Below are 24884 nucleotides of genomic sequence, written 5' to 3'. Positions count from 1 at the left end.
AACCCTCTATATGTGTATTTTCCCCCTCCATCTTATAAAGTAGGCTAATCTAATAATTATAGCCTAATAAAGACACATGAATTAAAAATGTAAAAATGTAGCAGCAAATACAAATAGGCCTATACAGCCACAAATACAGTCTTATTCAGTTAATACACTGCATGTTATCAAAATAAACTATTTCAGTCCAAATTCATTTCAGCAAGACTTTATTAGTAGGCTATACAGTACAATGATCTGACAACACAGATTTACATATGCCACCACAATTAGGGTGGTAAAGAAATTAGAATAATCTATTTAGGCTACTAACATTTATTGTATACACTTGAGAAAATAGTTGATGACGTAGGCTACTCATATATGACAATAATACCATTTAGACTTAATGCATAGTATCAGTTGCACCTCTTGAACCTTGTTGACCAAATTATGTCTGCCCATGCATAATGCCTCTACTCTGGCAGTTCTGGCACCTCATAGCCTAAGGTGTCTCCAAGGTGTTGATGGGCATAAAATGCCCGAGCCATTTCGTTGATGTGATTATAGGCACCAATGCTGCGGAAGTACTCTATGTAGTTCCAAAAATCAGTCGTAGAGTAGGGCCAGTATGGAACTGCTGGGGGCTCATCATAAGGAACTGAACAAGAAACACACACATTTGAGCATTTGCAATTAAGAATTCAAAGCTATTTGTCTAATGAAGTAGCCCATATGAACAGAAAATGTATTTTTACCTCCTTCAGGAATGTATCTGGCACCTGAGGAGAGAGACAGAGGAACAGCTTTAGCATTGCCAAGCAGCTCTCACAAAGAAGTGATTCAGTTGAAGGAAACTTGGGTTCTCTCTTGGGACTGTGAGGGGACTCCATTTCCTCCTCAAATATTATGGTTTGCTGTTGCACGGAACTCTAAATGTAAAATTTTATCTAGCGATATAGTGACACTGAAAATATGTTATTAATAATGGATAAATTCATTTGAAATACTGATGCATCACCGTCATCAGAGCTCATGGTTTATGTTTTATAAATGAGTGGAAGCCTTTCTTGCAGGACAATAATAAACACATATACACCAGAGCAGATTAGAGCAACATTGGGTATCTTTTCAGTTGGTTGAGGTGCTATTGTTGTTGCATTTTGTACCAAAAAGTTGATTTTCATAGTTACAATTTGGAGGTTTAGCACTTACCACTGAAATGGTTCATCATGAAAAAGAGAAACAAAACACACATTTGGAAAAAACACTTCATTTTCCCTGAAAGAAAAAAAAAACATAATTCTATGTTACCAAATAGGAATAGGAATATCATAAACAATTTAACCTATTTGTCCTTGGAGATAAGATTTATGGACAAAATGAACATCACAAAAACACTGCATGCATGGCTTACCTGTTCACAAACTCCACTTTCCACTTCTGGTGTGCAGCAACTATTGCTGTGCTGTTTTTCAACCCGAGCAGGAGACTCAAATATAAGGGAAATTCTGTCTTCTCCTTTCCCCTCCCCCTCCTAATTTCAAATGCTCCTTTCCACATCCCATCATGTATTCAGATTTCTCACTAGCCATACAAATAAAGACACTAAAATAATTCATCTTTTTAATTTTAGTTCACTTTTTAGCACATACATAATTTCACACATGCTCAGAGTTAACAATATGTAAGAGTGGTGAGAATTTTTAACTTTATCAAGTGTTGCAGTGGGAGGAAAATCAAAGTCAAACACACACGTTTTATTGCTTAAGTACTGGATGTACATGTTTATTCCTGAAGTAATTTGTGTGCCATTGCCCCAGTAAAATACAATGCACTTATAATGTGCACTTTTCCCATTCTTCACCTGACTGCCCCTGCATGAGTCTGCCATACTGTCCACTGAGTTACCAACTTGACGACATACTTCACAACCACTGTACACTTTGTGTCACACCTACCCAAGATGTAGATAATGGATTTCTCTATTGTACAGACTAATGGTGGCTCTTTACTCTTTAATAAATGTCAATACCTCCAACACACAACAGGGGGCAGTAGAAATACACAATTCTTGTGTTATGCTCAGATTCTTTATTTTCAAATATTTATCTATCTATCTGTTTTAGAAACAAAGTACCATCACCCTCTTTTTATCTTCTTGATATGACATTTGATCATTTAAGACAAAAAAAAAAAAAACATCTCCATTGAATAAGCTACAAGAAATCTCCTGTAAATGGGGGCTATACAAGAAAGAGAAAGGCCTATGCATACACCAGTCACCATCAACAACAGAATAGAATAAAATAGCAACCAAGATCACACGCTTAAAAGCATCACAGTGTATCACAACCACTCTGGTCTGTTGCCTTCATGTTGCTTATGTCAATGTTGTCGCGGAAGAAAAGTTCCTTGGCACGGAACACAGTCTCAGCTGGTAGGATGCGTGAGCGGCCAAGGATCCAGGCATAGTCGATGTGGAAGACCCTCATGACATCAGTGCAGGAGTAGACCACAGCAACACTAGTATAGTCTGTGGACAGGATCCAGTATGGACTGTAGGGAGTAACTGTGACCACAGAGAGAGGGTAAAGTTTTTTTTTATAAAAGGGAAAGAAATAGAATTTAGTTACGTGTGTATGACCACTTCAAACAAGCATTTTTTCTACCATAATAGAACACTAAGCCCTTAGTACCTGCAAGTCAGGAGATTTTACTCAAGTTGATTTAATAAGATTTCTGTAACCACCCAAGTCCAAATAGTGACATCAACAAAAACAGTGGGCGACCAGCAGGGACATCTGTTATACAAATGTTCGGTGGAAAATACTCACAGTAAGAAAAGCTGACTCCAAGCTTTGCAGGCTCCCTGGTGTCCTGTATAACAGCAGTTCCCTCTGCGCTCCTCGTCTTTCCTTTACTGAAAATTAGCAGCGCAACATATTGTAATCACAGATGAACAAAGACGATCATTGACAAAGGACAGCGTATAGGACATATAGGACAGTATTACTTACTAGAACTGCAGATTCAGCACTTGGATGGTATGGTCAGCTCTTATAGCATAGTTAGCTTCAATACATTTTCCTCTCTCAAAACTTGCAGGGAGCTTTTCAATTTCATACCACTTCCCAATGTACTGGTACAAAAAAAGAGAGAAAGTATTAGGCTGAGGTCCCTAATGGAATCATGAAACAATAATGTGAGTGCCGTGGGTTGCACTGATTTTAGAACAGATAAGGGATACTGTTAGGCACATACGCTCAAGCGGAGTGCCTTAAACTGAAGTCATTCAGAACCAGGAATTCTGAAGTCAAATGATCAACAGTACCTTGTTGAGGTCAAAGTTGGGTTGGACCATTGGTGTTGGACAAGGGCCCCAGTGAAGTGTTTGGGCCTCAATAAATGGAACGACCAGGGCCAAAAGCAGGATGATCTTAGCCATTTTTTCCACACCCAGATTCTTTTCTACAGAGTGATTAGAAGTGATTAGAAGTTTAATTGAAACTAAGGATAAGAGATAGCCGAGCAAATTGAGTCTAAGTTCCTCCAACAATTGTTTGCCATAATAGTCAAGTAGTTTTCAATTTAGAGAATATTATTTTCAGTCATGTTAATCATACTCAACATCAAAAAAAAAAGTTTCAGCGAGAGATAAAACACAGCAGGTGCAAGGTAACCTAAGGCCCATATTTACTGCTCATCCATATGATATCTGCTTGCTACACCTGCTCAACTAGTATTTCTGGGTCTGTTCATATAAGCATGCACGTGCATCTTTCATAACATCAGTTCATAGGATAAATAACTCTTTACATGATCAACTTTGCTTCGTTAGAGCTATTACAAATTCAAACCAGTGGGTTACTTCAGTGTTCCATAATACGGTAGGCTACTACAACTTCAATTTAATCGAGGAACAGACCTAAAAACTCTTATAATAATTGTCTGAGCATTTTGACACTGATCCTCTCTAGAATATCGAGTGCTTCGTTGTTTGTGAAAAAAAGTCTTAAATATACGCTATTATTATACGATCCATTAAGCTATACATTCAACAAATGCTTACCTGCGTGAAAATCCTTTGTTGCTGTTCAGGCAAAGAAGAGAATGTGAAGCACTCGATCTGTCGGTCACTCCCTTGCAGACTGCCTCTCCAAAATGAGTGTGATGAACACTAACACTGTGTCGTCAGACAGCGTCTAACTCGAGGCAGGTGATATGCTAAATAAGTGTCATGGGATAGCGCTGCTGGGACAAGAGGGGTGGCACTGTACCGAGGCGTCTAATCGCTGGATATCTCGTGCGTGAATCACGTCTGCATGAAAACTCGTTTTCTACATGATCAGGATCTTGTTAGAAGGGCTTCCTTTATTTACTTACAAATAATTCGTACTAAACTTACTTAATAAGCCATGTACACATGAATAGGTCTGTTTGTCTTTTTAGATCATATGGGTCATGTGAAATGGGAAAGTTAAGGTTCCTCCCAGACTCAAGTAGGCCTATTTTATCCCATGTGTATAAAGTTAAAAAATATATAGATTATGTTGGCTAGTATTTGGTCAATAAAATTGAACACAGTCTGACCTGAACTTGATCCTTATTCTCATGAATCCTCCACATCCTCAGCCTGTTCTTTGTTGGCCTGGTTTGAATAATCGTCATGTTATTTGTCCTGCTATTTTTTTTCCTGACTGCATGTCATTATTCTAGACAACAGTGAAATACTTTCCCATATATGTAAGTGGCTATTGCTATGGAGACAAATGAAACTGATGCTCCAAGGTTTACATTGGTGTTCTTTTCAGTGAGTTATTTCCCATGGGACACACCATCACAAATAAACAAATAGCAAAACCAAGTTTTCTTGTTAAAAACTTTATTACTATTAGTATGAGATCTCCAGTAAATGCATTGCTTTATCTCATTGCCCTTGCCCTTCAGGCATGGCATCACAACCTGTTTGGTCAGACAAGGTCATCCCTCTCAGGCTGACACCATGCGACTCCAGATCACCACGCAGCTGAGAGACAGTGCTGTCCGGCAGGGTTCGGGAGCGTGCAAGGATCCAGGCAAAGTCCACGTAGAGGAGGCCGAAGACATTCCTGCAGGAGTACACCACCGAGTAGGAGGTATAGTCAGTGGAGATTACCCAGTAGGGGGCATCAGCTATACCTATGAGAGGACAAGGTGGAGATAGTAAGATGCATTGAAAAGGATTATTATCACAGGCAATGTGGCGCAACTGGTCACAGCAGCCATTCAACATAGGGGTCCAAGTGCCCATGGGGACCCAGGATTGAGTCCGGACTGGATCATTTCTTGATTCCATCCCATCTCTCTCCCCCACTCACTTCCTGTCAATCTCTAACTACTGTCCTATCTATTCCTGTCAATTTCTAACTGTCTTCTAACTATTCATCTGTCATTGACAAAGTCACAAAAACAGCTAGACAGCAGCTCTTCTTTCTGTGCCATCTGCGGAAATTTGGCATGGACTACAAAATATTGACCAATTGGCATAACAGCAGGGTATGGTAACAGCACTGCCCAGGATCGAAAATCGCTATAAGATCAGCAAAGATCAGCACAGTACATTACAAGGACTGAGTTACCATCCATCCAGGACCTCTACAGTCAGTGCTGCAAGAAAGGCCAAGCGTATAGTTTCTGACCCCAGTCATCCCAGCCACTGTCTTTTCACCCATCTGCCTTCTGGCAGACGATACAAAAGCATAACGACCCGTACCAGCATATACAGGGATAGTTTCTACCGCAAATCATCAGGATGCTGAACCGTCCTTGGAAATTCCTACATCATTTTTTTTACTTAAAATGTTTAATTTATTCTTGAACTTGAATGGGCTCTTCAGCACAAGGAGTTGAAAAGCTGATAATTGCTTATTTATGAGTACATGATAATAAACTTGAACTTGACTAAACATACAACAGTGAATTAGTCACATTCACAATTAAAAATTACCTTTAAAGAAGGTGACATCTAATTTGGCAGGCTGGGTCGAGTTTGTCACTGTGGCCTGTCCTTCGATGGAGTTAATTTCCCCATTCTTCCTGCAAACAAGAGGTCAGAATACCTTTGAAGTTCCTATAGGCCTACATGATATTGCATTAAACATAAACAACAAAGAACTCACAGTAGCTCAGCATTCACAACTTTGACAACTCCTTCTTTCAGCAAAGAATAAGTGGCTTGGTTGCACTTCCCTTTCTCAAAGACAGCAGGGAGCCTTGCAATTTCATACCACCTACCAAGATACTGTTCAAACACAAATATGGGATCATGGCATTATTTCACAACAGGAAACCATTGAGTTGGATGACTGAAATTACTTACAGCTAAAATGAAATTTTTCACAACTTTTTGGAGACTAGCCTAAGTATTCAGCTAAACACCCTAATAGGCTATCTGCCATTATTGGCTAGTGGGTTTGTTAGTCAAGTTTTTCTCACTTTGCCAACATCAAAATTTTGCTGGACTGGTGGTGTAGGGCAGCTCCCGAAATGGAAAGTCTGACCATTTACGGCCACAATCAGGGCCAGGAGCATAAAGAACACAACCATTTTCCTGCTCATTCTCCTGTTAAAAAAACATGAAAAACATTAATTAGCCATTAAGCATTGGGCCACACGTTGTTAAAGAAATTCAGAGTCCTCTTACCAGTCAGGCTGTCAACTAACAGTGATGTGTGCTGATCAAGGGTGGCTTTTATACACCACAATTCCATAGGACCTAGCGGTCAACCAATGACAGAACTGCTGATTACTCTGTCTGGCCAAAAGAGAGTGCACATGTGTGCACAAGGACATTCATTGAATGAACCGATCTTGTAACTGCAGGTCAATGTCAACACACAGCAGTTAGGCTATATTTAGTCAAAGATTATGGTTACTGGCTAATTTGGAAGAAGAATATGAGAAACAAATTGAATGCCATTGCTGTTCAATTGCTGTTTAACTTTATTGATGAAGTGGAACTAGGTCTCTGAACATTAGGGTGTCTAATTATTGAATTATTAACCAGGAATGTCAATAATACTAGTTCATCATTAAAGAGTCACTGCACCCTAAAATATGTTTTTTTTTAGCTGTTGATTGATTGAAAATACTCACTCATAAGTGGTTAACTGTACTATTACCAGGGTTAATATTGACAATGACAGTGTTTCTCGACAAAAGTAACATTTCGTCTGATTTTGTATTGGAGATATTGCTCTCCGCGCATTCTACAGGTTGAAACATACCATGGCATGTTGGTCCAAAATGCTATTGGAATGCTGACGAAGTCCTGTACCTCTCGTCCAACACTACGTCACCGGGTCGTTACAAATTAGGAATGAAACGCCCCAACACCTGCTGCCCTGATTAGCCTACCTGTTATAAGCCATGTCTGCAGCACTCATTCCCAGATTGACACCAAATCAACATGGTTGATTGGTTGCAGCAGTGCTGCACTCCCTCTCCAAATTTCAGAACGTCTCGCCCATTTTGAAAGCCTTTTTCAGAAATGTAAAGTGGGTGGAGTTATGGGGCGAAGTGACTCTTTAATTAATGTATTTTGATATTGGATTTCTTATTAAGAGTGATATTTTTTTAGAAGCATTGGTTGATAGGCTGGGTAAACCCTGCCTGATCTGCCGGTGATTTGGATTTCGCCCTGCAGCTCAAGCTAGAAACCTGCACATCTATCCCTCCTGCTTCCTTTCCATGTTTGCTAGATCTCGATAAAGATAGACGATTATGATACACTGACTCACATTTTTTTTAAAAAAATTACACGCAATAACTTTCATGTCACACCATGTGACAATTTAAGTGAATAAATATGAATTATAATACAAATCCTAAAATACCATACTGTACATATTATGGGGAATGGGAGAGTCAGGACTAAGTGATTCCATGCCTAATATCTGATTATTATTTTTTCGGCCTAAAATGTACCCTTTTAGGCTACATTAAAAATGTGTTATTATAGGCTATATTATTATTATGTGATTTGAATCTTCCAGTACTTTCCAACCTGTTGCAATGCAAGATTTTTCTCCTGGTTTCATTCTTACCATTTACAGGAAAATGGTCTCTTCCCATGCCATTTCCAGTAACTGCTGATGTTTGTCTGGACCAGCTGGCATCGTCATTTTCCTCTTGCTCAGTCTGCTGACAGAGAGTTAGTCATCACCAGACTTACAAGACTTGCAAAAAAGTGGGCATCGGGTTGGATTTCCCGATGGACACGTGTGTTCACGCTTTATCAACGATTCATCTTAAGATCGTTTACTTTTTGCTGTTTCCCGAACTTGCAGACGATTTCTCAAGGGGAGCTGTCCACGTTCATAGTTCTGAAATATGATGGTGAGATCACGTCACAGCAGCTAGGCCTACTGTTTGAACTTAGGATCTACACATCATGCCGACAGATTGCAGGTTTATCCATTTTTAAAACTGATGATTGAACTGTTAACTTGTTTGAATTTGTAAGTAGGTTTGGACATAATGTCAGCAAAATCCGTAACCATAAACATGTTGTCCATTAGGGAAACGTGGTAGCCTATGACCATAGGGTATGACTCATTCCAACCAGAATTCCAACTCCTAGCTGCTACCTAGGAAGTCCTAGCAACCCTTTTGGCTAGCAGAAGCAGACAGCAAGCATCTGATATTGGTAGCTAGACATATGGAGAGTAGGTTAGTTGTCTAAAACCTCTACCTACTGCCAAAGGTGTTCATAAGGACTCCTAATGTTGTAAACTGTACAGATAGTACATCCAATAAGGTACGTCTGGACCAGCATCACTACGATGTAGCACTGATATTGGTTGTGGGACATTAACGAGGATAACATTAGCTAACAGCTAGTTAACATTAACTAGCTATTAAATTGGAAAAGCCAACAGCAGCTTTTCTGCTATTTATCTGAACCGTATGTTTTTAAGTCTACTTATTGCCATTGTTTGATGGCAATATTATTTCATTTGATTAATTCATATTACAAATTAGTTTTAATCTCATACTTTGAACATACCTTCAAGGAAGAATGTTGCGGAGAACTGTCTCTCAACCGATTGGACTTGATCGGGTTGACCAGCTTGGCAGCTGCATGTCCTACACGTCCATGCAGAATCTGACAACAGTTTTTGCTAGAAGCAGGTCAAGTCTCATGCTGGACAATGATTGCACACCAATCTTCTATGGGCATGAAAGTCCACAGTGGGAGAATGAAGGTAAGTTAGAGTTACATTTGTTTTGTTTTCTTGCACAGAAAAGCACAGTTGTGATGGCATTGTTAAGTGTTCAGAAGAATGCATCTATCGCATCTGTTGACTGCAGTCAATCAGTGAGTGAGTGTATCTTGACTATACTTTATAACGTTCCTCTTTTTAATTTATGTCAAAGAACTTGGATGGCAAGCCATTGGAAGGTGCAGGTAATGTGAAGCTATTAGCAAGACGAACTTGCTTCAGTTTTGATTATTTATAATACTTTAGGCTGCACATTGTTAATGGAATGTTCTCTGCAATATTTATTTTGTTCAGTTACATCCTTAAGTATCACATTACATTTTTGTGTGTTTTTTGCAGAGCTCTGGGATATGAAGGACCCGATAATGATGGTAGGTATCTTAGGCTTGGGCCACACAGGGTCTGCAAGTGAAGTATTTTGTTTGCAGAGCGTTTTAGAAGACTACTCTATTTTTTTTTTTTTTTTTAAAGCACACACCGCCATCACGTCTGGTGTAGCCAGTTACACTGATTACAGTGGAAGCTCATTGTTGCAGCAGACCCTCGCAGACAGAACACTTCAGTTATGTGCCCAGTGTAGCCCAGTGTAGCCTCCCTCTTAGAAATTCATTTTGGAATATTGTGTTAAGTTCAATACAGAGAATGTATTTTGTTTTTTTGTTCACCAGAGATAAAGGCTTCAGAGGAATGTAATGAAGTGTACATAGCGGAGGAGGAGGAGGTATGGAACTCCTCTGACTTGTGAGTATGCCCTCTGAAAGAAAGGTTATATGCTTCAAAGCAGTCACACCTTGAGAGAACAAATGCGCAAAGTCACAGTTATGTAGTCCACATGTACAGAGTCACTGTTGCGAAACGGCAGTGTTTTTTTTGCATGTCCTTCAGGACTCTGGAGGCGAAAAGAGACATTGTGGAGCTACTGCATTGTAAAAACCGCTTTATGAAAAGAAATGCCGATCTGCAGAAAGCCCTAGACGCATGTGAGGACTCAAACACTCATCTTGAGATGGAGAACTCTGCTTTGAAGAGCCAGGTCAAAAGGTGACCAATCCAAAACTATAATGTGCCCCAGTAACATTATGAATAATTTACATCTACAACCTTTCTGGACGACTAAATTCTGAATGACTAAAAATGGCAATATCATTTTTGTTTTGAGACCTACTTCCATAACATAACAATGTGTAGTTGTCAGGAGATTTCATAACAGTCAAATGTGCAATGTATTGAATATTGGAGAGTGGTTGTGTGCAGAACCCGCCTATCTTTAGGCCAGGTGCAGGACAAGGTATACGATAAGGTGAAACAAAAGAGAATGTCCGCACACTGGATTGGCTCCCAAACTTTGATCAACGTTTGGAATGCATTTGCCAGAAAAAGACATTGTTGATCCACCCAGCACACTGGGAACCACTCTTATTTATGGTTATGTTATGGCATTTAGCAGGTGGTATTTTCCACCATAATGTAGTGGACGCTCACAGTAGAATAGGATACATGTCAAGTGTGGTTTTGCAGTATGAAGCAGTCCATTCAGGATGCTGAGCAGTTGATGGAGGAGATGGATGGCATTAGGGGAGCACTAGCTGACAGTGAGGCAGGCCGTAGTAACCTCAAGGCCTGCATCAGCAAACTGGTGAGATTCATTTAAGCAGAGAAAGTTGACAGTGCACCTGAAATAATTGTATGCCTTACATTGAGGTTAAATTCAAAATATTGAATAGCCCCCCACTGTATTTTTATGCTCACAGGAAAAAGAAAATAAGGCCCTAATCAATCAGATTGAAACAGTCACCGATAAGGTACAATTAAAATGGATTTTATTTTATTGCCACTGTATGCTTCTACTCACTGCCATAATTTCCCTTGTTTTCAAAAGATGTCTAAACTTTTGCCTGAGATGGAATCAGACAAGGCGAAAATAATAAATCTGACTCAGCACATCAAGGCATTGCAGGTACTTTTCCCATAATCCTCCATGAACTTTTCATAAACTTACTTAGGGAATGGTATTAACTAATTGCCCACTATTGTCACACACACACATGCACAAATGTACACACTCACACTTACAAACATACTGCCAAAATATGCTTATGTAAATATTTGACAATTATAACTTTGCCACTTTTTCATCGACTGGGTGTAGCAACATCTGGAGGAAACAAGAATGCAACTGGATGAGAAAACTGCCATCATTAACAGTGTGGGTATTTAACCTGAATTCGACAACAAGTATAAATATGAAATTAGATTCTACAGATGATATTGCATGGTATATGATACAACTGCTACAAACCTTTTTTTTCCTTAATAGAAAGACATGTTGGTCAACCAACTAAAAGCTTCCTTAGAGGAGTTTGCTTCCATGGAACAGGCATGTTTCATTCAATTCAAATTCCTGAAATGACTTTACCATTGTATCTGCATTTGAATATGAACCTACGACTTAACAATAAAATGTTGGTTTTGCTCCATCACCATGTAGACATTGAAGAGGGCCGTAAAAGACCTGGAAGGCCAGTTGGAACTAGCAAGGGTGTATGTGTCATAGTTATCATGCTGTCTGTAGTCTGCCAGATAAACTTCATACGTGTAGGAGTCCCAATGTAAAGTTATGAAAACCCCAGATGTCTGAGAATTGACCTGTGATGATGTTTTTAAAATTCAGTTGACTTAAATTTGTTTCTCAGACATCTTTATTAATGTACTGCCTTTCTTATGCATAATCAGTTAAATGCTTCTTCTGTTAAAAGTCTATTTATTGTCTTCCTACCATGAAAAAGAAAGCTGTTTTTCTTAGAATAGATAATAATCTATACACCATTTTTCTGACAGTACTGCAGGAGGATGTTTCTTGAATTCAGGCGGTCTGGTCTTAACTACAACTGAGAACTGTGTCTCTCTGGCAGAGGAACTGGGGCTGATGCCAGGACATCCGGTGAGTTTTTGGAACCCAGTTCCTAACTGTTACTTTTCTATGGTCCTCAAACATGCAAATTACGCTAAAAGTGACTGAATGTCTGTAGTGAGATGGTGCCTAATTTTCAGACCAGCTTTCCAGAGTAGTGTAATTGTGTGGACATCCTTTTCAGGAGTCTGATGATGAGGTGGAAGTAGATGAACCCATAACAGTTGAGGAGGGGAAAGTCTTTGAGGTTGAGGAGATTCTTCAGATACCAAGTGAACCCACAATGGTTGAGGAGGAGATTCTGCAGGTACCTGATGAACCCATAACGGTTGAGAAAGAGATTCTGCAGATACCTGATGAACCCATAATGGTTGGGGAAGAGATTCTGCAGATACCTGATGAACCCATAATGGTTGGGGAAGAGATTCTGCAGGTACTTAATAAACCCATAACGGCTGAGGAAGAGATTCTGCAGGTACCTGATGAACCCAGAAGGGTTGAGGAAGAAATTCTGCAGGTACCTGATGAACCCAGAAGGGTTGAGGAAGAGATTCTGCAGGTACCTGATGAACCCAGAAGGGTTGAGGAAGAGATTCTGCAGGTACCAGATGAATGCATAAGGTTTGAGGAAGAGATTCAGCAGGTACCACACGCAATTACAGAGGACCAGAATGAAGTGCCGAGAGAGGTCAGCCTTGAGAATGACATAGAGGAAGTCAAGTATGAGGAGGTGGACAGGGAAGTTGGTCAAAAGATGCAAGAGGTCACCAAATATTTGGATGAGGAAGGTGTTGAGCAGGCTGACGCTGTGGAGGAAGAGCAGATAGGATTTTGTGTTTCAGAGCAGGGAGATACACCACAGCGTTCAAGGTACATTTGAAGTAAAGTCACAATACATTTTGATTATGCTTTGTCTAGGACATCGATGTAAATTTCCTCTTAAGTGCCTTGTGCAAATGTCTTATACTTGAACTTGTACTCCTTCTTCCACGTCCATCAACCGTAAAGGCTACTAAATGATTCATGTGTCCCCAACATGACTCCAGCTTTCTTTGACTGTACATGGTGCCTATATGTATACTGTATGTAGAGAAGCACTTATAGTTATATGCTCAGCTGTAAATTGGAACGGAATGCACAAGTACTACTTGTATTGTAACTAACCGGAATGTTGTCCCTCTCTCCCCCTTTCTCCCACCGCCATAGTGTCCACTGGCTGGGTGAGGCGTACTACAGCTTCAGAAGAGGAGTCCTAAGCGCCAGTGCGTTCAGCTTGGGTGTTGTGCTGCCTCTGAGTGTCGTCAGTGCCGCTATGCCACCCTACCACAGTGGATCTGGCTTGGGCTGCTCAGACTTTTTTTGGAGCACAGGTCGCCACATCCTGCAGCCTTACTGCACTGTTCAGCACATTGACATGCCACCGTTTTAAAACAAGCATGTGGCACATTACTTAAAAAATGGAAAACATAAGCTGTAAACAGGATATTTGCACCCAACTTCCCCCCTTAAAAAAGAATGGTATAGAATGCAAGTATCATATCATAATTTCATTTCTCTAGTCTTCTGGGTGTTTAATTTTACAATTTCAATTTTTGGGGATGTTTCATTTCAATTTGAGTTCCTCCATATTGTGATATACTTCATGCAACTAACTGTTCCAGTGGCCACATTAAAGACCAAATCTGAACATTTTCATGAATTACGTATGCATTAAAATAATGTATGTTGTTGCATTAGGATTGGGTATCCCTAGTAACCTCTGTAAGAGACTAGGCTGTTCAAGCTCATAATAACCATAACCAGAAGTATTTCATTGACAGTAATGAACAAAGTTAGAATAAGTTAAAAGTGCAGCACTACCGCCAGTATGGCTGTTTTCTCTATCCATGTGCAATTGGGTACAGCATCCATTCCATTTTTGGGTTCAAGTATTCACAGTGACCTGGTCTTCAAGTCCAACCTGGGTGATTTCCCAATCCCACCCCATCCCTCTTTCACACTCGCTTTGCTGTCCTTTCTCAATAAAAGTATAAAAACCCTAAAATGTACTTTAAAAAAACGCATTTGCTTACCAGAGCTTTACAAATGAAGAAGAGATGCACATCAGCCTCAACCTTTGGAATGTCAGATGATAAGCGGTGAATGTAAAGCAGCTAAACTGAAATTGTAAACAGGACATTCTTTGAATGCATAAGTAGAGTAAAGGAAAATGTCAATCTTTTAACAGGATAATCTTAGGGGTGAGAAAAGACTAGAATAACCATCTCAGGTTATTGTATTGAACCCAAATAGTCATGTATCAGGGTAGTAAGAGTCTAATTAAGATTCAGACACATGATAATGAGGTGATACAAGACTATATACAAACTGTTTTTGTGAGAACACAATAAACACATCTTTAAAACTTTCATGAAACTGTAAATGGCACCTTGTGACATTACCATACATACATTGGCCAGAATGTTGGTATTTGTCAAATAGGGAGGGGAAAGTGAAAACCAGCATCCCCAGTGGTTGCGTTCCAATGCTCCAATGTCATGTCCAGTAGGTGGCAATGAGATTACGTTCCCTCCCTATGTCTCTGGCTGGCCCATGCATTGATGTCAAAAACCATCTGAGGATGGAATCCTGATTTCCCACCACCTTCAAATCAGGTCATTGATCTGACACTTTTAAGAAATGGTTTAAGGAGTTAATATACGAATTAATATAATAACCTATATTATTTAATGTTATGGAATCTGTAAATTCATTGTTGCCACCCCAGTCCATTGGGTGGTGATAATGATCATCACTGGCCTGGGAGCCGAACAAAGAAGCATGTGAAACGGATATGACATCAATCCAATTCCCTTGACGTCACGGGAAAATGGCTGAACAAGAATAAGGATTAAAAGGTAATGTCGTATTGCAAATGTATTTTAGTACCGCTATTCTCCTTTTTAATAGGTTCTATTTTCAGTCTTTACTGGCTAATAGCACATATAATTGTTATGAAGGCCGATGTTTCTGAACTTCACAACTTCGCCTTCTGCGTTTTCGGACCAGCGCTTTCGAAATAAGAGCCCTTTTTGTTTTTATCGATATCTATGCTGTCACCGTCGGTTCACATGTATTTTTTGTATTGGCTAACACAGTGATTGCTCACATTTTCTGTTTTACGCTTTATAATAATAATTTGGTTGCGATGATGCCATGCATTCCCCCCCTGCAATGAATCAAAATAAACATGTCTTATTTTGGTTCCAGAACGCAAATTATGCTACAATGTAACTGCTCACACCCAATATCTGACGCGGGAACTTTTATTTCCCTTTTCGTTTATTCTTGCATCAAAGTGGATGCAAATCATCAGAATTCCTGCTCCAGTTATTTCATTTTTTAAAAAGAAAATAGACCCACGCGCTGCGCAGCACTGGCCAAACAAGGCTACGTATTTTAGACAATACATTCAAGTTGTCCAATTTGTTAAGGCCTGAGGATAAATTGCAAACCAAAGTATGTTTACAAAGTCGTTTGTTTTGTTCATCTCTCCAGATTTATGATGACAACACTTGTTCATGCCGAGCTCCTGCTGGAGCAGCTTAAAAAGCAAAGAGAACGGGGATTTCTTTGCGACTGCACCGTTGTCATTGGTCCGTCGCGGTATCAAGCTCACCGGAATGTACTTGCAGCCTTCAGTGAGTTCTTCGCTTCTCGAAGTGCGCTTGAAGGTGAAGGCGGCGGCGGCACAACTATAACGTTAGACCCAGAATGGGTGACCGAGGCAACGTGTCAGAGACTTTTGAACTTTGTATACACTGGAAATCTAAATATTGAAAGGTAAAATGCTTGTTTTCATCAGAGACATGACTTCATCACATATTCAAATAATACATTGTATTATTTAGCTTTCTTAAATAAAAATATATTTTTATATTTTAGATTTACAGAATTAACTTTAGAAATATACCCATGGTGTAGCCTACAAATCACGTGTCCTTTGATCCAGTTTAATGTTACATTATTGATAGATCCTGTAGGCAGTGTAGTCCACATTTACTAATTTCCTGTTAGCTTGAGTTCTTGGTCAGCTAACGTCTAACATCAATGCTATCAGGTGTTACGGATAATACAAGTTAGTGGTAATTATTTCGAATGTCACTTGGAGGAAGTTGCCCCTTTTCATCCATAAATGTTCAGGAATTTTGTTCTTTGATCATGTAAGTTAATCACTCTAATTTCATAAAGAAATTTCTCAAATATTTAAAGCATCCTGCTACATACCATCCTGCTGTGAGCTTTGCTAGCTAATGTTTAACCTGCATAATTAATTTAGTAACTGTTCATGAAAAGTCCACATAATGTGTTTCGTGCACATAGGAAAACTTTTAAAATGATTGTAACTAACCCAGATTAGCAGCTATGTAGGCTACATAAATTTTGGTGTATTTTCTTGAGTTTGCTAACTGTTGGTTGCTAATCTTAGGCCATTTCTTCAAAGTAGGCGAAGAATATTATCAAAGATAGCCTACGTTTTTCATATCTTTTTTGAAAATGTGTTACTGGCAAGTACAATTTGAAGTAAAATGTTGGTTGTGTAAGTCTGCTAACTTGCCTTGTAAATAACGTTAACATTACCGAATGCAATGGCAAACAATCTCTGGCAGATGGCACTATGACCTCGTACATTCACATTAGTGTTGACGTTTTGTTTTTCTCCTTGCCTTTAGCAATGATGACATTTCAGACATACGCAAAGCAGCCTCTTTCTTGGGAATGCAAGAAGTGCTGAACCAGTGTGATCGGCTCTGCCAGATGGATGAGAAACCTAGTTTGGAGGCAATCATTCAGGCCTGCAATGCAGTGGCAGCGGCAGAGGCGGCAGCAGAAGCTATGGCAGAGTGTTCTGCTCCCAGCCCGGAACCAGTTGAAATGCTTCCACCTTTACTTGAAGTGGAGGAGAGTGAGGAACAGGAGAGCACAGAGCAGAGTGAGTCCCAGGAAAGACAGTCACCCACCCCAGCCACAAGCGAATCATCCCCACCCAAAGAGCAGGCAGCATTAACGGGCAAGAAGAGGGGCAGGAAGCCGAAGCCAAAACCCAAACCCAGCGTTGAGACCCCTGCGGTAGAGGAGAGCAGTTCCCCCAAAGGAGTGGGACGTGGCAGAGGGCGACCGAGTGGACGAGGAAGAGGAAGAGGACGTCCTCCAAAGAAAGTGACGGCCGAGCCAGCGACCGAAGTACCTGAGAAGGTCGCTGTAGAACCAACAAATGAAATTCCTGAAAAGGAGACGGCGGAGATAGCAGAACCCGCAAGCAACGCGCCTGCTGTTGAAGCTGAACCGAGCAATGAAATGCCTGTTGATGAACAAGAAACTGAGCAACAAGGGGAACCCACCAGCAGCATGGACGATTGTGAATTCGAGGTAAGGAAGAGCAACCGCAAGAGGGTCCCCAGCAAAAAGCTGAAGGAGAGCTCTGACTATGCCGCTGTGATGAAAGTGGAGGTCGGAGAGTGCGAGGAAGAGGAAGAGGCGCAGGGTGACGAGGAGGATATGGAGGGGATGGTGGGGATTGAGGGGATAGAGGGAATAGATATCCTCTTAGGAGGTGGCACTCGGCAGCTGGGCAAGAACCGGCCAATCTGCAGCACGTGTGGCAAGGAGTTCTCGGAGTTGAGCAGCCTGCGCAGGCACATGCGCATCCACAAGGGCCTGAAGCCCTATGAGTGTCAGCTGTGTAACCGCACCTTCAGACAAGGGAACCAGCTGAAGACACACATGCGCATTCACACAGGTGAGATACTTTTGACACCTGGCCTAGTCTATTCCAGTCTATTTGTGGAGTAGTGGATATTGGCCCAAATACTTGTAAACCTGGGACTCAGTGACAAAGTGAGTGATTTGTAATGATAATATATAATATATATTGCCAAAAAAGCACAAGTAAAACTTTTGTTTTTCTTCCTTGTAGGAGAGAAGCCATTCAAGTGTGACAAATGCGACAAGTCTTTTGCTCAGAAGTGCCAGTTGGTCTTCCACTGCCGCATGCACCACGGCGAGGAAAAGCCTTACCAGTGCAACGACTGTGGTCTACAGTTTGCAACGTCCAGCAACCTCAAAATTCACTGCAGGTGAGCACCTTATTTCAAATCAGAAATATTTTCCTTGAATAGCAATAACCCCAGGTAGTCTGTTCACATTTAGCTCCTTTTTTTTAAGCTGCCAGCATCTGTTTTACATTATAATTTATGTATATAGTTTATGACCTCATACTCATGTGCATAAGTATTTATGAAAATATTGCAATTTATGTAAAACTATTCCTGGTCTTATCGTTTTCTCAACATCTTTTGTCTTCAGGAAGCACAGTGGTGAGAAGCCATACAACTGTGAGTTGTGTGGAAAGTGCTTTGCCCAGGCCAGCACGCTGACCTATCACATGCGGCGGCACACGGGTGAAAAGCCGTACGTCTGTGACACATGTGGTCGGGCTTTCGCTGTCTCCAGCTCCCTCATAACCCATTCGCGGAAACATGCAAAGGAGAGGCTTAAAAAAGCAGAGGAGGAAGCTACATCCAGTAAGGAACATTGGTTTTATTTCATCTGAAGCAACACAGAGATCAAGCAAAAGAAAGATAAAGCATTCATCCACAGCATATGATTATCAGTATATAATGACACACCATCAGTGATTGTGCGCTTCATTGCTGTGGTAAGTGTTATGTTTAGTAATGTGTACATAATGTTGAGTGTGGGTGGCTTGTATAGGTCATCATGCATCATGCTTGAGTGCAAAACTTGTTTCTCTTACTCAAATTGTGCAAATTGGATTAGATGGTACCTCACTTCTTTTACCATGTCATTTATCATGTGACCAACAGACGCCCCCTACTTGTGCCTGGTGTGTGGCAAGAGATTCTTTACTACTGGAGAACTGAGGAAACACATGGACAGTCATGGTAAAAACTGCGTCTTAGCTCACATTAGATCGTTACCAAAGAGCATGGTTCATTTAATGCAGCATTTTCAATTATGATACTTTCCCTCTATCATGATATGTTATTTTACCTAGGACATTTAAAAAAAAATCGATGCTACTCTTACTATAATGTTTTGGCCCCACCAGTCTTTTGGGTGAAATGTTCCTGTTTTTAATCATTTTAGAGCTTCTGGTGGATGTCTTAATTAATTTACATCAGTTTTTTATGTTTACCCTCGTGTTTTCTTCTCTCTACCGTAGGTTATAAACGGGTGAAATGTGATCTCTGTGGACAAATGTTTGCTGACGCAAGTGGCATGAAGAGGCACAAAGAGAAGAAACACGGTGGTAAGATGGTCTTATTACATTGGCGTCTGGCTCTTCCGGATTGTTTACAGTATGTAAATGTCTAAAGGTCAATGATATTCAAATTAGATATGAAATTAAAAAGGTCAAGAATATGTCATTGCATTTTTACTCTTGCTGTGGAGTAAATGAAAACCGTACTAGAGAGAACCCCTGATCTACACAAGTGTAGTATTTCAAATAGCATGTTCAAAACTTTTGTGTATTGTACATACAGTACATATAAACTGACTTTGTGGCCAAACAAACACATGTGAACCATTTTAGTGCTCCTTGAAGTCAAAGCTAAATCTCTTCCCTACAGCTGCAGTTGAAATTGAAGAGACCCTGACCACTGCAGCCGTTCCTCTCAACATCCCCATTGACCACCAGGGGCTGATTGCCCGCATGTGCGCATCTCCGCTCAACCCCACTGGAGTAACGTTTGAGCAGCTGGAAATCCCAGCAGACACAGCCGCATCCATGGAAACAACGCAGATCGTCATCGTCCACACAATTGAGGCAGAATAAACGGGACCTAGAGCCACTACTTGTGAAGAGCATAATTTAATTACAGTGTTGGAAGTAGTTTGGTGCCAATGGCTTGGCATTAAATGCAGAACAATGGCATTTCTGTCCAGAATTTGAATTGATGAATTGCAACCTCATACATTTTTTTTTAATTGTTTAGCTTTGCCATTTATGTTAGTGGATTGTGTGTGTTTTATTTTTTAAGGAAGAACATTTGTGAATCTTTGTGGTCATACAAAAGTAGAAGACTACCCCCTTCCCTTTTGTCAATTCTGAATGGATGGGATGCATGGAGTATATTTTACATTTAACACAATTAAATATGTTAATTTAACATATAATTCAAATTCACTCTTTTTTGACAGTGATTGAGAGTTAGAAGTTAAGGGTTGTTATTTTTCTTATTGAACCAAATCTGTACAGTCAGCAATATTTCCATACCACCAGTTGTGGTTGGTCAGTCAGTCAGTCAACACTCCTCATTTTGTGTAAAAGTAACACATCCATCAGTAATAAAGGCGACCATAAATTCTCAGCATTGCTGATCAAAGAGAGCGCATCAGTATATGATATAAGGAATAATATTATACCATATTGAGTAAATGTAACCATTTATTCCACACCCCTCCTCAAGCTGCCTATTTATAAAGAAAAGTGCCCTTTGGGGAAAAAAAAACATCTCAAGGCAAGATATTAACGCGTACGCAGTGGTGCGGGACGACTTGTGATGTGATTTGGACCAATGTGTTGTAAGATAATTCTAAAAGCCTAAGAAACATTGCTAATATTATTTATGTAGTAGGCTGGAGAGATTCGGAGACGTGCGCAATGTGCGCATGTGTCGTTGCTATAGAGACCTGGTTAAAGCTTTTTGCCACATTGGATTTTGTAAGAGCCCTCTAGTCAAGTCTTTTTATCATGCGAGATGTTGAAAGATCTTTATTGTAAGATTTGTGCAGAGGTGCAAGTGCCCACCAATGTATATGTCATGCACGTACTTGAAGACGCAGACAAGGACACGGGGTAGGTAACCTGTAAATTAGTTAGGCCTATTACCACTGACATGTTAGTTTAACACCGGCCTCTGGTGTCTGAGCCTACCATAAATCATGTTATTTATTTACAATTAATTTACTATTGCCGATATATCCGAATGTTGAAGTCACTCATAACAGTCTTTTCACCGTCAATGTTCATATTTTTGGCACATTTGGTAGTAACGCCGTGATCAAACTGACCGGAAACGATCGGCTGAAGCAGGTGGAAAGACTAGATGACAACGACTTGCTTGCAGTTTCAAAAATTCTGAATGATAATAAAACAGTAGAAGGTAGGTCAGCGTTAACTTCATAAGATGACAGGGTCTTTACCCTGGTTAAGCTGCCTTGCACTAGATCTATTTTGTCATATTTCAACACTTATCTCTTACTGGATGAGCCTGTTTTAAATATCAATCACATATTCAGATTAAGATAAACAGTGGTTTATAATCCAGCCCTAGTAGGCTTCCTATTCAACATCAGAAGACCTTGTAGGCCTATGCATTGTTTGTTTTCTATCTTGGGTATTTGCAGTATGCATAATAACATTACGTTGTTTATCTGAACTAATTTCAATTTAATTTCACTTAAGAGCGCCAAAACATTAGCCTACACATGTCCCATGGCGCTTTACAGAGTGTTAAACATTAAACAACAGAATTGGAGATACATACACTATATTGCCAAATGTATTTGCTCACCTGTCTTGACTCACATGTGAGCTTCAGTCACATATCCCATCCTTAATCATAGGGTTTATTATGATGTCGGTGTTCTATTGGGTTGAGGTCAGTACTCTGTGCAGGTCAAGTTCATCCACACCAAACTCTGTCATCCTTGCCTTATGGACCTTGCATTGTACACTGGTATACAGTCATGTTGTAACAGAAAGGGGCCATCCCCAAACTTCCCACAACGTTGGGAACATGGAATTGTCCAAAATCTCTTGGTTAATGCTGAAGCATAGATAGATAGATAGATAGAAACTTTATTGATCCCCAAGGGGAAATTCAAGAGTTCCTTTCACTGGAACTAAGAGGCCAAGCCCAGCTCAGGGATGGCCCTTTCCTGTTCCAATATGACAGTGCACCAGTGCACACATCAAGGTCCATAAAGACATGGATGACAGAGTTTGGTGTGGATGAACTTGACTGGCCTGTACAGAGTCATGACCCAACAGAGCACCTTTGGGATGAATTAGAGCGGATCCTGAGGGCCAGTCGCCTCGTCCAACATCAGGGTGTGACCTCACAACTGCGCTTCTGAAAGAATGGTAAAAAAAATCCCATAAACACACTCCTACATCATCATAAACCCTATGGATTAAGGATGGGATGTGACTGAAGTTCATATGTGAGTCAAGGCAGGTGAGCGAATACATTTCGCAATATAGTGTATAGGAACAGATCCACGACTCAAGGGACTCCAACCCATCTGCCTAGAGTCAGTTACAGTACAGTAAGGTCCTTTTAGTGCCAGGAAGTTCAAATAGTCCAGTGTAGGGAATAAATTGTCCTTAAGTATTAGGAATTTTCTTAGGGAAAGTAATGGGTCGCTAGGATGCGTGGGCCAGGAATCCGGGCAAGGGGAACTAATTTTAGAATCATTTCAGATAAGCACTAAACTTGCATTCCCTGAGCAAAGGGCCTTGAAATGTTTCCGTTCATTACCACTTGGTGGTGTGCAGCACCCACTACATTATATTTGTCTGCACAGAGAAGCTTTGGAACACTTTTCTTCGTGCTGTCAGTGTCAACTTTGATCTGGTAGCTTTGGGATTGGAAATTAACCAAATTTCATGAAACATAGTTTTCAGTTCCACCACAGTATATGTGCATGTTGAATTGTTTTCATCAAACATGGTACATTTAATCACTATGAGGGCTAGATGTAGCCTGACGAGCCAGACCCACATCAAGATGTAGGGTCTGGACACTCACCGTAGACAGGGTGCAATCGGAGGGGTGGGATAAACAGTTGTCTTTCAAATTCCCTCCCCGCAATAGGATAACGCTAAACGAATCATTTTCTTGTTTTCAAGTAGCAGGATGCGTAACCTTCCCTCTCCACGCAATAGGATAACGCTAAACTAATCATTTTCTTGTTTTCAAATAACGTTAGGATGCGTTACCGTCGCAACTTCTGGTCGCATGTCAGTCACCATTATGTTAAGCCCACCCACCGACTCTATACACGCTGTGATTGGAACGCTGGTGCTGGGGGTTCTCAGCTCCCTGGCTCAATGGATCGTGCCTAGACTGCCCCGCCAGCCAAATTACATTTGCTGCCGCTAGGGGCGTCTAGATTTCTAGGCTAGGCTAGATGAACTGGTTAGGTGTTCAAGGCCGTTGGTCATGGTCAAAGGTCATGGGTTAATGCATGACCCTTCGCTTTTTTTTATATAAATTCAGCTAATTTCAAATAGGAAACTTAACCCTTCGGGCACTGGGGCCAGACTCAGTCACTCTGATCAATATATTTTTTTTAATTGAACCACTTTAAACAGTGGCAAAGTCATTAGGTCAAAGTTGCTATCATTTATAAATACAGAGATACATAGCTTTCAGAAAAATATAGCGAGCATTTACCCACAGCCTCCAGTTGATGTTGGCAAACCTCTGTAGCTAATGCTACACTGACTGACTTTAATCAACTGAATATCTCCGTAGTCACATGAGAAAGTGAGTATTAAAACTCTACTTTGTGAGACATTGTTGGGAAAGTAATCCATCTACTGGATCAGTTGGCCTATCTTTGTATTTGGTTGTAAAGAAATGTATGTCGAATTCATTGAACAAAACATCTGTTTTAGGTTTAGATTTAAGATATAATGACATCACAGACCAAGGAGCAAGACACTTAGCAGGACTTCTTCAGGTGGAGTATTGAATTCCATTTAATACAGAGGAATTAATCATATCCCCATTATGGACTGTATAATAATGATAATATGTTAGGCCAGAACAAGCTGGTAACGGCATAATTTGTTGGCTAAAACTGGATAATATAGATAGTTCACATCATCCTTTGAAGGTGCACACTTCAGGAATTAAATGGTAATTTACTAGGGCAACTGCAAGTTATTCACATTGAAGTTGTGCTGCCTTTTTAATCTGTAATTGGAGTGTAGTCTAGAGTATATTTCTTTTCATTCCTTTTTTTTTGTTAACAGGAGAATGTGGCCATCCGTTCCTTGGATCTCATGTGTAACAATATTGAGGCTGAGGGAGCGGAACACATTGCAAAAAGTCTTCATGTAGGTAAAGATTGGCTTTATACTGGGTTATTGAATAGTACTGTGTACTACTTGTCTTTTCTGTCTCGTGTCATGAATTGAACTTTCTTATTTTTCATCAGTTGAACAAAACATTGAGGTCCCTAAGAATGACGGGCAATAAAATTGGAAACAAAGGAGCCATGCACTTCGCCAGCATGCTGCAAATAAATAACAACCTGGAACAGTTGGACTGCTCTGACTGTGATTTGGTATTGACACAACACCGCGTCAACGCTTACTGTGCCAAGTCAAAACTCTGTATTAACAAACTTTTGGTGCAATTTCATCCTCTCTCCCCAGGATACTCAAAGCCTGATAGCCTTTTCCATCGCCCTGAACAGTAATAAACACATTTGTGCCATTAACCTGAGTCGGCCGTTGCTCTATAGCTATCAGGTAACACTGAATGGTGGAGAAAAACACATGTGGTCAAACACTGTCTTCATTTTGTCTAAGCATGGCTTGTCCTTCTTGTTCAGGAGGAGACCACTATTCACATGGCTCGCATGCTAGTAGTGAATCAGACTTTGCGTGAGCTGCACCTTGGGAAGCATGGGATGACAGACACAGG

General features: G+C 40.4%; 6 protein-coding genes across 8 annotated transcripts in view; 3 read left to right on the top strand and 3 right to left on the bottom strand.

Moving 5' to 3' along the window:
* Positions 1 to 210: 210 nt before the first annotated feature.
* otos (otospiralin) lies at positions 211 to 1431 on the bottom strand. Its single transcript, XM_062521022.1, has 4 exons — positions 1397 to 1431; positions 1195 to 1260; positions 738 to 761; positions 211 to 640 (listed from the first exon to the last, which is right to left on the bottom strand). Exons 2-4 carry the CDS (start codon positions 1253 to 1255, stop codon positions 456 to 458), a joined length of 270 nt encoding a protein of 89 aa, XP_062377006.1. The 5' UTR covers positions 1256 to 1260; positions 1397 to 1431; the 3' UTR covers positions 211 to 455.
* Positions 1432 to 1609: 178 nt separating this feature from the next.
* LOC134065918 (apolipoprotein D-like) lies at positions 1610 to 4202 on the bottom strand. Its single transcript, XM_062521040.1, has 5 exons — positions 4052 to 4202; positions 3314 to 3450; positions 3000 to 3121; positions 2817 to 2902; positions 1610 to 2551 (listed from the first exon to the last, which is right to left on the bottom strand). Exons 2-5 carry the CDS (start codon positions 3425 to 3427, stop codon positions 2319 to 2321), a joined length of 555 nt encoding a protein of 184 aa, XP_062377024.1. The 5' UTR covers positions 3428 to 3450; positions 4052 to 4202; the 3' UTR covers positions 1610 to 2318.
* A 668-nt stretch (positions 4203 to 4870) lies between these two features.
* Positions 4871 to 6581, bottom strand: LOC134066128 (apolipoprotein D-like). Its single transcript, XM_062521345.1, has 4 exons — positions 6457 to 6581; positions 6141 to 6262; positions 5969 to 6057; positions 4871 to 5160 (listed from the first exon to the last, which is right to left on the bottom strand). The coding sequence occupies exons 1-4, from the start codon at positions 6577 to 6579 to the stop codon at positions 4910 to 4912; spliced, it is 585 nt and encodes a 194-aa protein (XP_062377329.1). The 5' UTR covers positions 6580 to 6581; the 3' UTR covers positions 4871 to 4909.
* A 2457-nt stretch (positions 6582 to 9038) lies between these two features.
* LOC134066133 (uncharacterized) lies at positions 9039 to 13855 on the top strand. The gene is made up of 14 exons (XM_062521355.1): positions 9039 to 9227; positions 9400 to 9430; positions 9585 to 9616; positions 9914 to 9986; positions 10131 to 10286; positions 10764 to 10881; positions 10997 to 11047; positions 11125 to 11202; positions 11395 to 11451; positions 11563 to 11622; positions 11734 to 11786; positions 12084 to 12186; positions 12341 to 13026; positions 13363 to 13855. Exons 1-14 carry the CDS (start codon positions 9041 to 9043, stop codon positions 13583 to 13585), a joined length of 1908 nt encoding a protein of 635 aa, XP_062377339.1. The 5' UTR covers positions 9039 to 9040; the 3' UTR covers positions 13586 to 13855.
* Positions 13856 to 14935: 1080 nt separating this feature from the next.
* mynn (myoneurin) lies at positions 14936 to 20473 on the top strand. Of its 3 annotated transcripts, XM_062521562.1 has the most exons (8): positions 14936 to 15053; positions 15694 to 15978; positions 16869 to 17935; positions 18113 to 18272; positions 18502 to 18719; positions 19023 to 19100; positions 19382 to 19468; positions 19791 to 20473. In XM_062521562.1, the coding sequence occupies exons 2-8, from the start codon at positions 15698 to 15700 to the stop codon at positions 19994 to 19996; spliced, it is 2097 nt and encodes a 698-aa protein (XP_062377546.1). In that variant the 5' UTR covers positions 14936 to 15053; positions 15694 to 15697; the 3' UTR covers positions 19997 to 20473. The 3 variants fall into 3 exon arrangements, with proteins under 3 accessions (XP_062377546.1, XP_062377548.1, XP_062377547.1); XM_062521564.1 differs by lacking the exon at positions 15694 to 15978 and having other exon boundaries at positions 15020 to 15053; positions 19791 to 20471; XM_062521563.1 differs by lacking the exons at positions 14936 to 15053; positions 15694 to 15978 and adding an exon at positions 16269 to 16358.
* A 385-nt stretch (positions 20474 to 20858) lies between these two features.
* The window catches only part of lrrc34 (leucine rich repeat containing 34), a gene marked incomplete in the record, with an annotated part of 5151 nt that continues 1125 nt past the window's right edge, over positions 20859 to 24884 (top strand). Inside the window, 7 exon segments of the mRNA XM_062521357.1 lie at positions 20859 to 21019; positions 21214 to 21326; positions 23849 to 23913; positions 24209 to 24292; positions 24394 to 24522; positions 24614 to 24709; positions 24793 to 24884. Coding sequence (XP_062377341.1) covers positions 20922 to 21019; positions 21214 to 21326; positions 23849 to 23913; positions 24209 to 24292; positions 24394 to 24522; positions 24614 to 24709; positions 24793 to 24884 — 677 coding nt within the window.

This window comes from Sardina pilchardus, chromosome 19 (genome assembly GCF_963854185.1).
Source record: "Sardina pilchardus chromosome 19, fSarPil1.1, whole genome shotgun sequence".
NCBI classification, from domain to species: Eukaryota; Metazoa; Chordata; class Actinopteri; order Clupeiformes; family Clupeidae; genus Sardina; species Sardina pilchardus.
Note: the sequence above shows the minus strand (reverse complement) of the source record. Positions and strands in the feature narration are given on the sequence as shown.